The sequence below is a fragment of the Chrysochloris asiatica genome, unplaced genomic scaffold (assembly GCF_000296735.1).
Source record: "Chrysochloris asiatica unplaced genomic scaffold, ChrAsi1.0 scaffold00025, whole genome shotgun sequence".
Lineage (NCBI taxonomy): Eukaryota > Metazoa > Chordata > Mammalia > Afrosoricida > Chrysochloridae > Chrysochloris > Chrysochloris asiatica.
Window position 1 is genome coordinate 18,304,055 of NW_006408543.1, and position 13,353 is coordinate 18,317,407.

The following is a 13,353-nucleotide window of genomic DNA, read 5'->3' on the forward strand; positions in this document are numbered from 1 at the left end:
AACTTGCAACTCTGAGAGCTGCCCGTCTGCTTCCTGCACCACGGTTCTCGCTCTCCTACGTGACTCCCACTGGCAGTATGGCGCACTCTATATTCAAGACGAGCCGGCTATTTTGAGACGTGAAAGCACACCACTTACATGCTTTCTTGATAGACAAGGGATGAGCATGTGATTTTTATTTTTTTAATTGACAAGATCTGTTCCATGACTGTATAGAATTCATTTTCACACGTTTCATTCTCTGATAACTGGCCATCTGTCATCTTTTGAGCCTCAAGTGATATAACTGTCCTCTCCAGCAAAATTTAAATGTGTCTTCCTATTTGACTAACAAAGAGGCACTTATGTAGCTTAATTCTTCGAATTTGTAATAAAGCTGGTCTTTTAAATAGTTATCTGAAATCCACTACAAGCTATAACCCAACATTTGGAGAAATGAAGAGGCACTTTTGTGTTCACATTTTCATAATAAAATCATTTTCACTTTGACTTTTTAAATGGCAGCATGTATTATTCCCAAACATAAAGTTCAGTCTCTTTTCCACTGAGGTAGTGTAGCCTTTCAAGATTCACTTGTATGTCTTTGGTGGAGATTTGTGTGGCATTCATTTCCTGCATAAGCAAAATCGTAAGTTCTAGGTGAGAATTGGATTCATTTAGAACCTGGCTGACATTCCTTTTAGGCTGCTTTGTCCTTCTCCAACTGGTTGATTCCCATACTCATGAAAGAGGGGAAAAAATGTCTATGAAATGAGTTTCCGACAGAAAGTGAAGAGCTTTCTCTAATGGTCCACGGGAGCTGTGAAGGAGGAGGTAGGTATGTGGACTGTGTGCTCGATTTGACATGCTCAGGAAGAGGATTGGAAATACAAAATAAAAGTGAATGTCGTGTCCCAGGGCAAGGACTTTATCAGTCTCATGTAACATAAACTCACGTCATTCCAGAGGCCCAGCAGGGTTGGTGAAGGGGGTCCTCATGCCGCCTCCACTCTTCCAAGGCAGCACAGCGCCTTGCTCTGCAGAGGGGCTCAAGTGTCATATGCTGAAAGATTTGTCCCAACCACATTTCAATTGTAATGACGCTTGCATCCAATTTTAGTCTCATTTTAATTCCATCACAAATTCAGGATTAAGCAATTTAAGAAAACTTCTCAGTTATTTATTTATTTATTTTTTTTGTCTTTTTTCTTTCCTCCTACTTTTAACTTGTAAGTGGAAGGCTTAGAAGATTTTTCTTCTTTGTATCAATGAGGCCTTCTGTGATGTCTTTTATTTCAGTTAAAACAGTATTAACAAACCAAATAGTAATGTTCTGCAGCTGGATAATACTTTCATGAACATAAAGACATAACAGATTCTGTTAAGATTCTAAAGACAGTATCATCAAGACTCAATTACTGTGGGTGCTGGCTTAACGTACTGATACAAAATGATTCATTCACAAGTACAGCTAGCAATTAGTAAGCAGGTGGTAAATTAACAAAAGTAGTACAGAGCTTTAACAATCTAGAAACTTTGGAGGATGAGTGATTCCAAATAGCAGGGTTTTCTGAATAAGTGAAGGTTCATATCCTTAAATGTCAGAGTCCTGGTGTGCAGCTGTATGATAAAAACTGGGCTGCTAACCACAAAGTTGGTGGTTCAAACCCACCAGGTGGTCCTCCAGAACCTATACAGGGTCGCTGTGAGTTGGTGGCACATCACAACATCTTTAAGTATCAGAAAATGTTCAAGTATTAACTGTTTTGGAGGAAATATTTTTGAAATGTGCTTATTTCCATGTCCCCTACAACAGTCAGTACTAGATTCTATAACCATTTATTCTTTTAACAAACATTGCTGCTGTTTCTCTGTCAGTCACATGCAAACCCTTGTTGGGGGTCTTCCTCTATTTAGTTGACCCTCCACTTTACCAAGCATGATGTCCTTTTCTCCAGGGACTGGTCCCTCCTGATAACAAGTCCAAAGTATGAGAGACAAGTCTCCCCATCCTAGCCTATAAGGAACATTCTGTCTGCACTTCTTCCAGCACAGATTTATTTGTTTTTCTGGCAGTCCACTCTACTTTTAATATTCTTCTCCCAACACCATAACTCAAATGCATCAGTTCTTCTACAGTCTTCTATATGTATTGTTCAACTTTCACATGCATATGAGGCAAATGAAAATGCCATGGCTGGGTGAGGCACACCTTAGTCTTCAGATGGATATATTTGCTCTTAAAGAGTGTCTGTGCAGCAGATTTGCTTAATGCAGTCCATCATTTGATTCCTTGACTGCTGCTTCCTTGAATGTTGGTTGTGGATCCAAATAAAATGAAATCTATGATAACTTAAGGTTTTTTTATTTGTTATGATGTTGTTTATTTGTCCAGTGGTGATAATTTTTGGTTTCTTACATGTAAAATTGGAGTAATACCAAAGAAAAAAAGTTAATGTAGAAAGCAGCAGTACAGAGACATCCAGTCCCACTCTGAACCCCTCTCGCTGCATAAATCAGAGTGTCAGCAGACAGATGGGTAAATCCATGCTTCATTAAAGAGGACCACCAGATCCCAGGGCCTTTGGATGAGCAGTCTAAGTCAAGTGTTTGTATCTTGCAGAATTTACTCTTCACTGATGAAAATGACAATTTGGAAATTAAAGTCATTGACTTTGGGTTTGCACGCTTAAAGCCCCCCGATAACCAGCCTCTTAAGACCCCGTGCTTCACTCTTCACTACGCTGCCCCCGAGCTCTTGAGTCCTAATGGCTACGATGAGTCCTGCGACCTCTGGAGCCTGGGTGTCATCCTGGTGAGTCACATCTCTGTGCCCCGAGGAGTTCACGCTCCTGTTGTCTTCCTTACACCACTGAAAAGGTGGGTGGGTTGTAGAGCCAGCTAAAGGCTGGGTCAAAGAACATTTCCCCGTCTTAAAAAGTGACCTTGGAGAAACAGAGAAGTTTTCATTTGGTTTATTTAGAAAATGCATGAAGACAGATATCTTTTCAGGAAATAAATAAGTTACATACTGTTTTATAAGAGAAACTCTAGTGTCTTTTCAAAAGGTGTACCTATTATGTTGAATATACTGTGAAAATAGCCAGGTGACTCATTCATAGAAAAACATTTTAATAAACTATTCTGTGAGAGCTTCTGTCTAAAAATGTAAATCAACAAGTTAATAGAACAAATGAGAAATAGTTATAACAACTTATTCAGGGTAATAATCAGGATGAGCATGTCTTTGTATACCATGATCAACAAGAACATTAAGCTAGAAAACTCAAGGATATACATTGGTTTATTTTTTTATCAAAATATACCTTTACTTTTTCTTTTTCTGCATATCATTTATTTATAATGCATGACCCTAGGGGAAAACATTTCAGAAAATACAGAAAGACTGAAGAAAAGGTAAATCACCCATAATCATTTACACCGAGATGGCATTGTGCACACGCTTATGCCCCCCACCCTCCTCCCCCTTCTACATTCATCTGTATTCTGTATCTCCCCACAGCTTTTTCCTCACACATATGCATAACAAAGGAGTTGTGGTTTGGTGCTGTAGGATCAGCAATGAACTGCTAACTACAAGGTTGGTGCTTCAAACCTACCAGCTGCTCCTCAGAAACCCTATTGTTGTTGTTATGTGCTGTGGAGTTGGTTCCGACTCATAGTGACCCTGTACAGGGTTTCCGAGGCTGTGGATCTTTACGGAAGCAGAAAGCCTCATCTTTCTCCCGCGGAACAGCTGGTAGTTTCGAACTGCTGACCTTGAGGTTCACAGCCCGATTCGTAACCACGACACTACCAGAGCTCCTTTCAGAAACCCTATAGAAGGTCACTGTGAGTCAAAACTGACTTGACAACACTTAACAACAGCATACAGATGGTATTATATTATCCATTAGTAGGTATTTATCGATTTTTCTTAGTAATGAGCAGCTAACTGTTTTTTTTTAAGTTATCCACTTATTTTGAACTATACAATTGAATCTTTCATATATGTTTGCATTTATCTCAGAATTTCTTTAGGAGAGATACCTGGGTGAAGTGTGTGTGCATCTTTAATTTTGACACATATACCTAGGTTTTCTTCCAGAATGGTGTATACCAAGGGCATTGGATGCCATACAATGATTGTGTCGATGTTCTAAAATGATACCGCACTGCTGTTATGACGTGCATTTCTTTGATGAATGTTCTGAGGTGCTTGTGAACTTTGCCCTTTTTCTAAGGGATTTGTTATATTTTCTTACTGAATTATAAAGCTCTATTATTTGAATCCTTTGTTGGGATTGATTATTACACATTTTTTCCTGGTTTGTCACTTGTTTGAAATTTTTGTTTATAGTGATATGGGGGTTTGCTTTTGGTGTTAGAGGGATTTAAATGGTGCAGCTTTTGTTACTGTTATGGTGGTGTATTTTATCGTGAGCTAGGTTTGTTCTTTCCGTTTATGGGGCTGCCCTACCACCAACCCAAAATTATTTTATAAAATTCTCTTAAAAATTTCTTCTAAAATTATCATGTTTTGCTGGTATGCTTAAATCTGTAGCCCATCTGGGATTTGTTTCAGGGTCAGGTATCCTCTGAGGGCTAGCCTGTTGTCTCAGGATGTTTATGTTCTTTTATTTAAAGCTTCAGATGGATTTCATTTCAGCAACTTGAAGTCAGGTTAGTTAAGAATAAGTAATAATTATCTTAATTGACAGTAACTAACTTCTGTAGAGAGTTCTGTTTAAGGACTTGCATTGATGACAGTTTCACTATCCTAACTAATTTCAGTAAAAGTATAGGAACCATTTAATTTCAGTAATAATATGATTCAAAATTAGTAATATTATATTTTCACTAAAATTACTCGTAGTGAAAGATGCCCTGGTGGTACAGTGATTAAAGCATCAGGCTGCTAACCACAAGGTTGGTGGTGGTTCAAACCCACCAGGTGTTCTGTGGCAGAAAGATGAGGTGGTTTGCTCCCATAAAGTTTTAAAGTTTCAAGAGCCCTAACCAGCAGTTCTGCTTCATCCTGCAGCGCGTCACTATGAGCTGGAATCGATTCTACAACACTGGGCTTCTAGGTCTACTCATTCTGAAAGATCTCTCTGGAAGTATAAGGCAGTTCCCACCAGCACACGCTTCAGGGTTCTAATAAACCATCTTAGACTTGCAGATGTGATGTGGGTTCTAGAACCTATGAAGGCTGTTATCTAGGGGAACAACGTTGTGTGGTGACATGGGTAGACGAAGTGTTCCCCTTTTAATTCAACTGCCAGATTTTTAAGAAAAACAGAGATCAAAGAATAAGTGAAAAGATGCCACAGAAGCTCAGTCAGCAATATCCAGATAGGAAACTACAGAAAACAACAACCCACTTTTTAAGGGCAAAATAGTGTGGGAAGTAACTAAAAGGCACTTAAGTGACAATTTGTTTGCATCTTATTTGAATCCTGATTTAAATTTACAATGTATGCATACACTTGGGGAAGTTTGAACACTGCTTGGATATTGGATGATGATAAAGAATTACTGCTCATTTTTAAGGTGTGATACTGGTGTGGTGCTGTAGGACTGCAAGGTCGAGGGTTCAGACTCATGAGCTGTTTCTCGGAAACACTATACAGGTCGCTATGAGTCGGAAGTGACTCAACGGCACTTAGCAACAACAATGGCGTTGTAAGAGCGAGGGTACTCTGTAGGATAAGCACTGGACTATGAAGCACAAGGTCAGTGGTCTGAGTCCATCAACTGTTCCATGGGAGAAAGATGAGGCTTTCTGATTCCGCAAAGATTTACAGCCTCAGAAACCCGGTGCGGGGTTCACTGTGAGTGGGAACTGACTCAACAGCACTTAACAACAATGGGATTGTGGTTGTGGTTTGTAAAAGTCCTTGCCTTATAGAGACATATAATGAAATGGCTACAGATTAAAAAAACAAAACAAAACAAAATTAACATTAAACCATCCTCTCCAAAAGAGTGCGTTTCAAACTTCTCCACCTGAGTCAGTGCGTAATTTCCAGTGGACCAAGGTACAGAGTCTGAATTATCCGTAATAACTACTATAGTTACTTGTAGCTCTTTTAATGTTTCACTTAATATGTTGTTGTTTGTTGTGTTTTTAAGTGCCACTCCGTTGGTTCCGACTCATAGTGACCCTACGTAGAGTTTCCAAGCAGTGGCTGGTGATTTTGAACCACTGACCTTGTGATTCAAACCAACCTGGCGGTCCAGTGCTTATCATACAGCACTGTACCAGGACTCCTAATAAACTGATCTGTGGATATTTAGTATGAAATTAAACCCTATTGTCTTCACTGAGTGAAAATCCATACTGCAGAAGGATGCAGCACGTCCTATTGTGTGTTTTTAACTACAGTCCTTCACTTCTCCCCACACTCTCATACCCCCTCCGACCCCCTCATACTCCATGGAATATACCCCCAATATAGTCCCTGTCTGCAAAGTGCAGGACTGGAATGAAGACAGAGCTGACACAGGATGTGGAAAACAGGATTTCTTAACATACGCCTGGAGTGCCAGGCCAATCCATTCAAAACATGTGTTCTCAAAGCCTTTTCTTCTGGAACCTTTTGGTTTTCACTTTTCCCAAAAATTTTCTTTTGAAAAATTTCAAACCCCAAGAAAATGTTAGAGGATGATACTACTGTGGCCATATGTTACCCAGCCCAGACTCACTTGCTTAGTTTGCTTTCTGGGCCTCCCAGGTTGATTCTGAGTACTGCGTTCCCTTCATTCTATGGATTGCTGCTGCCCCTGCCTGTTTTATGAAGGCGTGAATCAGCTGAACCTAGCTCATTATGGACTGCTCCTTAGGATCACTTGTTTAGACATTCGTGAGACCCAACCTCAGAAGCATCCTTGAAGTTGGTTTTCATTCACATCATCTCTGTGGCTCTCCTATTTCTCGAGACCAACCAACATCCTTATCCTTCATATATCTCTTATACAATTAGATCTATTGCATCCTTTAGCCCAGCTAGCAGGACAGCTTGGGCCTTCAGCAGAGCCCTCCACTCTGTGCCCATGAAACTGATAGCCTTCCAAGTCATTCAGTAAATGGGTTGGACAGTCTTCTCGAGTAGAGTATAAAATCCAAAGAGACGCACTAAGTGCTATGGCTCTTCCTTAGTGTTTTGAGGTACAGAAGTGTGTCTTCAGAGGGAACAGCTCAGTACGTACCTGACCCTGGCGCCCTATAGCTTTCCCAGGGAGACAGCCCTCTGAAGTCTAGTGCTGTTCATTATCTCCCAGCCTCTGACCAGCTTGTAGAACATCTGGGATACCTGCCAGTCCCTGCTCACCAGGTGTCACTTAATGAAGACATGTAGAAAACTAGCGTGATGTTCTTCAGAGTATCAAGGTGACCATGGTCCTGCAGACTCAATGATAATGCAGAGCAGGGAGTTCGCATAGCCTAGGAGCGAGTCTCTGAAGGCTGCCCTTGCCATGTACACGTACTGCTTTCGTCAGTCCTAGTAATGGAAGACACAGACAGACTGAGAGGTGCTTATCAGTACCAGCGCTGTGTTGACTTACACCACATCCAGCAGGCCAGCTGTGGCAATTCTTCCATCTGATCAGGTGGTGGCAGTCCTCCATCATTCAACACAGTCCATGTGGTTAGGGGCCAGACAGGTAAATTGAATGGACCACAACAAGGTCAGCGGTACAAACCCATCAGCCACTTGTCAGAAACCCTATACAGGGTCACTATGAATCAGAATTGACTCAACAGCACTTCACAACATGACAAGAGTAGTGGGGTGCCTGTTGTTGTTGTTCAGTGCCATCACGTTGGTTCCGACTCATAATGACCCTGTGTAGGGTTTCCCAGGAGCAGCTGGTGAGCTTAAACCGCCAACCTTGGGTCCTAACCAACTTTGTAGTCCAGCGCATTGTCCCACAGTGCCACACCAGGACTCCAGTGGGTTCCCACGACCCCTATATTCATCAACTCTTGTGGCATGAATTTCTGAGATGAGCTCTTGTTTCTGATTTATGATCTTGGCCAGGAAACTTTTCACTGGCACTTCTTCCCATAATGCCTCTGACTCCCCAAGCAGGAACCCAGTCTGAGAGCTGTTAACACAGCGTTAAGAATCTCTACCACAGTTATACCCTCACAGTGGGCCTGCAGACTGAGCGGGCCTACTGCAAGGTGGACTGTGTCCAAAACTTCATTTACCACCCGGGTAAACAAGTCTCCCTCCCACAAGAGGACCATGAGAGTGTTTGGGGTCCCCTGGAGGTGCTGGGACTTTGACCAGGTCTCACAAAGCCTGGGCTTACCTCTTTCCCAGCACACCTTGGCAAATGACTGCAGATCCCTTTGTGGGAAGTCTGGGCAAAGGTTTATCCTGTATACTTGCTGTGACTTTGTATAAGGCCTTTCTTCAGAGATCGGCCCTCTGTCCATCAGGAACTGTGGGTCCGTGAACTGACTTAGAGCTAGAAGCTGGCTCAGGGACTGTCGGTGGCAGATGTCACCCATCTGTTCACAAGTCAAGCAACATGGGTCAGCTGACCCTTTCTCTTGGAGCCAAGGCCCAGCCTTGCTGCATTGCCTCAGGTGGTTAAGTGGTTAATGTCCCCTCGCTTCTGCTACATCTGAATTCCATCATCTGGGTAATAGTAGAGAGCCCGGGTACCTCTTCCACCAGCGCCCTGAGCACACTGAACAGGCGTCAGCAGACTCTCACCCTCCCCACCTCACTCCCAACCTCATACACACACACTCACACATACAGCAGTGTGCTCTTCCTGCCTCTGTGAAGGGCGTGTGCCCTGGGCCCTCCCAGTGAGCAGAGGTTCTCAGCCTTACCTGGTACATCTCTTCCAATGGTCTCCCTTCTCTGTGCCTTTGACCCGTCGTCCATGCTGTGCCAAGGGAATTCCAATATCCCCACTAATGTACCCTAATCCTGTGTCAAGGCACCCTCCCGGCAGCCTCCTAGCACTGGCTTCATATCCCTGTCTGGATGCTGGAGCCTGCGGTTCAATGAGTGTTTCCATGGCAACAGTGCCTTCATCAGACAACCATGTCCTGTCACTCCCACCTCCATCCTGTCCACTCTCAGGTGTCCCCAGGTCCCTGCTGATGCGTCTTTCCGGATCTGCTAGTTCCTTTGCTGGTCCACCACGCCCTCCATCCCTTCTCCTCAATTTCGTAATTTCGCCTCAATTTCGTAATTGCAAGTGAATGCTTGCTTCAGACTCTGGGGACCCAGGCTAAGGTCACTGGTGCCAGCAAGGGCCCAGAAAGCAAACCTTTAGGAAGGAGTTTTGAGGCTGGGTTGCTCCCTCTTCCGACAGCTCACTTTCTATCAGGAATGGTGGGAGGGGCTAGCAGAGTGAGGCAGAGGTGGAGGGTGGGTGGGTTACTGAACTGACTGGCTTGTTACTGTGTGGCCTCCTAGTCTCAGGTCAGTCTGAGGAGACCAGGGGCAAGAAGTTAGTTGCAGCCCCAGAGTGAGTTTCCCTGCACTCCAGGTTGGGAGGGTTGCGGGGGGCCTCTAGGAGGCAGACTCAGAACGTGCCCCAAGGTGTCTCACCTTCTTGAAAGCCAGAAGACCACAGAGCAGGAAGCATGGCACCTACAGGGGGACGTGAAGCAGGCATGAGTGGGAAGAGGGAGGTGGGAGCCTCTCAGAATTGATTCCTGTTTCCGCAGCAGGCCCCAGCACAGGCGAGGGTACCAGAGTGTGAAGCGGTGTTTCCACGGCATCAGGGAGCAAATGTTGCAGAACTGTGGCGCAGCACCACGCAGGGAGAGACGGGAGCAGAAGCAGCCAGGTGGTACCCCACAAACAGTACTGGGTTAGAGAAGCCAGGCAGACTACATGCTGGAATCTAGCGATCTTATAAAATTCAAAAACGGGTTAAACTGCAGTATCTATCCAAAGTCGGGAGAAAAGGCAGCATCTGGGGTGCAAAGGGAGCTATGAATGCTGGGAGTGTTCTGTTTGTTGACATGGATAGTGCGTCACATGTGTGTCTACTTCAGTAAGTCATTCCGCTGCACACAACTAGTGTTTGGCATTTTCTATGTGTTACACCTGCATCCCTGCTTATTTGCTAAACGTCACTCAGAAAAAGAGAAGAGCAGGGAGAAAAAGATTAAAGAGCCGTGTCTTAGAGGCATCAGCGTTTACCAGGAGGACAGTGAGGGTACCTCACCCTCTAGGAAGACAAGACCCCTAAGAAACATGGGAAAGGCTGTGGACAGGTTGACCAGGGAATTAATAGGAAGGCGGTCTTGTTAGTTTCTGGAACATCACAACTTCTTAAGGTTTGGGAACCATGTGTGTTTGCTGTCACACACCATGTCTAGACTGGAGTCGCATGCTTGCTCTGCCAGCAGTTCCATTTCACTATCAAGCCTTCCTACACCCCAGCTGTCTTTTTGGGGAAATGGAAATAACAAAAGCACCTACCTCCTGGCATGGCTTGGACGATCCAGTCAGTTAATACACATAAACTGCTTAGAGCAGACCTGGCACAAAGTAAGCGCCTCTGATGTTTACTGTTCCCAATACTGCCACCAGTAGGAACTTCTTTCTGGTTGGATCTGGGGCAGGTTGCTAACTTTAACGGATAGGCTGTTTTCTGAGCTGCCACACAAGGACTCCATCCTGGTTTATATGTCCTGGGAGAAGTGTGGCATCTGACAGAAAAGTTGTTAAGGAGTTTCACTGCCTTTTACTTTACTGTTAACAGTATATCCTTTTTTTTTTCCAGGTAGGTTGTCTTTTGGGTTCTTCTTGCTCTGAACAAAGCTATAAAAATGTTCTTTAATCTTGAGATCGTTCATGCTCATTTATACCTTCTTATTTGCAGGTTTTTAAAATGTGTTGGTTGTTTCAGTAATAGAAGTCAAATAATTGGTTAAACCCAATAATGCTAGTTGTAACATTTGGCAAATTATGCCAGCTAAATTAGTAATGGATTCCTGGTGTGGCTCTGTAGGAAACGAAGCACTGGACTGCTAACTGCAAGGTCGGCAGTTCAAACCCACTCGTCACTCCTCAGAAACCCTGTACAGGGTCACTGTGAGTTGGAACCGATTTGACAGCACTTAACAACAACTATAAATAGTAATACTATTATCAGAGTAGCTTTGAAAGTTGGCAGTCATTCTGGTGGGTGATTTTTTTCCTCCTGACAGTACACAATGCTGTCAGGGCAGGTTCCGTTCCAGTCTCATGACAGAAGTTTGACGTGTACCAGTGCAGTGGAAATCATGAAGAAAATTAAGAAGGGCGATTTCTCCTTTGAAGGAGAAGCTTGGAAGAATGTCTCCCAAGAGGCTAAAGATTTGATTCAAGGTAAGACTCCCAGGAAAGTTTACATTGGATATGATGTCATGACTGAGTGGAATGCTCCCCACTACACATGTATTTGTCAGTGACTCGAGGGTTCTCAGCATGTGTTCCGAAAGGCTTCCCAGGGGCATTTTCCTTCTTCTTACTGGAACTTCTTAAGCTTCCCCACATGGACAGCACTGACATCTCCAGTCCTAACCTACACTTTGCTGTCCCTCCCACAAGCATCTTTTTCTCCCATCTCCCCTCTTGAATGTGGCACGGCCGGAAGCCAGACACTGAGGCAGAGCCTGGTCTCATCCAAGATATCTCTACTTTCCTCACCTTCCTTAGCCACCATGATGACCTGTGGACAGACTCCACATCCGGGACATCTCTCCACCCACGCCCACCTCCCTGTTCATCCTGCTGTTTCCTTACTTCTTGTCCTCCGTTTTCTCTTAAAAACCTGCAATCCTTTCAACTTGTCTCACTTCCTCTGGCTTTGCCCATGCGTTCTCCACTCAGTCCGGCAACTTCTGCTCGCCCTCCAGACTCACCTTTTAGAAGCCTGACAGGTGATTCCTGCGGACACACAGTGTGTGTATTTTGCTGCTACACTCACCTCTGATGTTACAGCAATGCTACAACAGTGCCCCAAGTCTCTTTCCCCATAGCTAGTGCTCGGGCTTGTAAGAGGTACTCAGGAAAGGATCACTATGTGAATGAAGTGGGTCTGGGAAGTTGTCATTTGAAGTTCACCAACCCACCAATGGGAGTGAAAAGTCAGTCAGCGTCCCAAAACCAAAAAACAGGGCTGTCCAGTCAATTCCAACTCATAGCGACCTGCAGGACAGAGTGGAAGTGCCCGGCAGGTTGCTAAGGCTGCCATCTTTATGGAGACTGGCTGTCACATCTGTCTCCCTTGGACTGGCTGCTGGGTCAATCCGTCAACCTTTCAGTTAGCAGCTGAGTGCTTAGTCAGTGTGTCACCAGAGCTCTGTCAGCGCACCAAACCTCCTGTCATCGAGTCAATTCCAACTCACAACAACCCTGTGTAGGGCTTCCGAGGCTGTAATTCTGTACAGGAGCAGGCAGCCTCATCTTCCTCCTGGGGAGCAGCTGCTGGGTTTGCGCTGCCAACCTTGCTGCTAGTAGTCCAGTACATATTTTACAGTGTGGGACTCCTCAAAAGAAGTTACTGTGGACTTTATCACTAGCACTCAGTCTTCATTAAGGATTTAAATGTAGGTGAAATGCCATTATCACTGTAGGAGTTTGAAGCCATATACAAGCAATCTGTCAGGTGGATAGAGTTGAGCTTTATGTCTGAGGTGAAGTTTAACTAATTGTGTTTCAAGTGACAAATCATAAAGGGGAAATGTTTACTTTGACAGGACTCCTCACAGTGGATCCAAATAAAAGACTCAAAATGTCTGGCTTGAGATATAATGAATGGCTTCAAGATGGCAGCCAGCTGTCCTCCAACCCGCTGATGACACCAGATATTCTAGGGTCGTCTGGAGCTGCTGTGCACACCTGTGTGAAAGCAACCTTCCACGTAAGGCCCAGTGCACTGCCCCTGTGTGAAAACCACCTTCCATGGAGGAGCCCCATAGATGTACCTGTGTGAGAACCACCTTCCATGGAGGAGCCTCATAGATGTACCTGTGTGAGGACCACCTTCCATGGAAGGCCCCCATAGATGTACCTGTGTGAGAACCGCCTTCCATGGAGGAGCCCCATAGATGTAACTGTGTGAAAACCGCCTTCCATGGAGGAGCCTCATAGATGTACCTGTGTGAGAACCACCTTCCATGGAAGAGCCCCCATAAATGTACCTGTGTGAGACCCACCTTCCATGGAGGTATATCTTCCACAGATATACCTGTGTAAGAACCCCCTTCCATGGAGGAGCCCCCATAGATGTACCTGTGTGAGAACCCCCTTCCATGGAAGGCCCCCATAGATGTACCTGTGTGAGAACCACCTTCTCTGAAAGACCCCCAGAGATATAGCTGTGTGGGAACCACCTTCCATG

The 13,353-nt window shown here is 44.4% G+C and overlaps 1 protein-coding gene across 1 annotated transcript in view; it reads left to right on the plus strand.

The window, feature by feature from the left end:
• Positions 1-13,353, plus strand: part of RPS6KA5 (ribosomal protein S6 kinase, 90kDa, polypeptide 5) — a 265,048-nt gene that overhangs the window by 249,699 nt on the left and 1,996 nt on the right. The window contains exons 14-16 of the mRNA XM_006839575.1: positions 2,603-2,794; positions 11,177-11,336; positions 12,710-12,873. Coding sequence (XP_006839638.1) covers positions 2,603-2,794; positions 11,177-11,336; positions 12,710-12,873 — 516 coding nt within the window. The remainder of the gene's footprint in view (positions 1-2,602; positions 2,795-11,176; positions 11,337-12,709; positions 12,874-13,353) is intronic.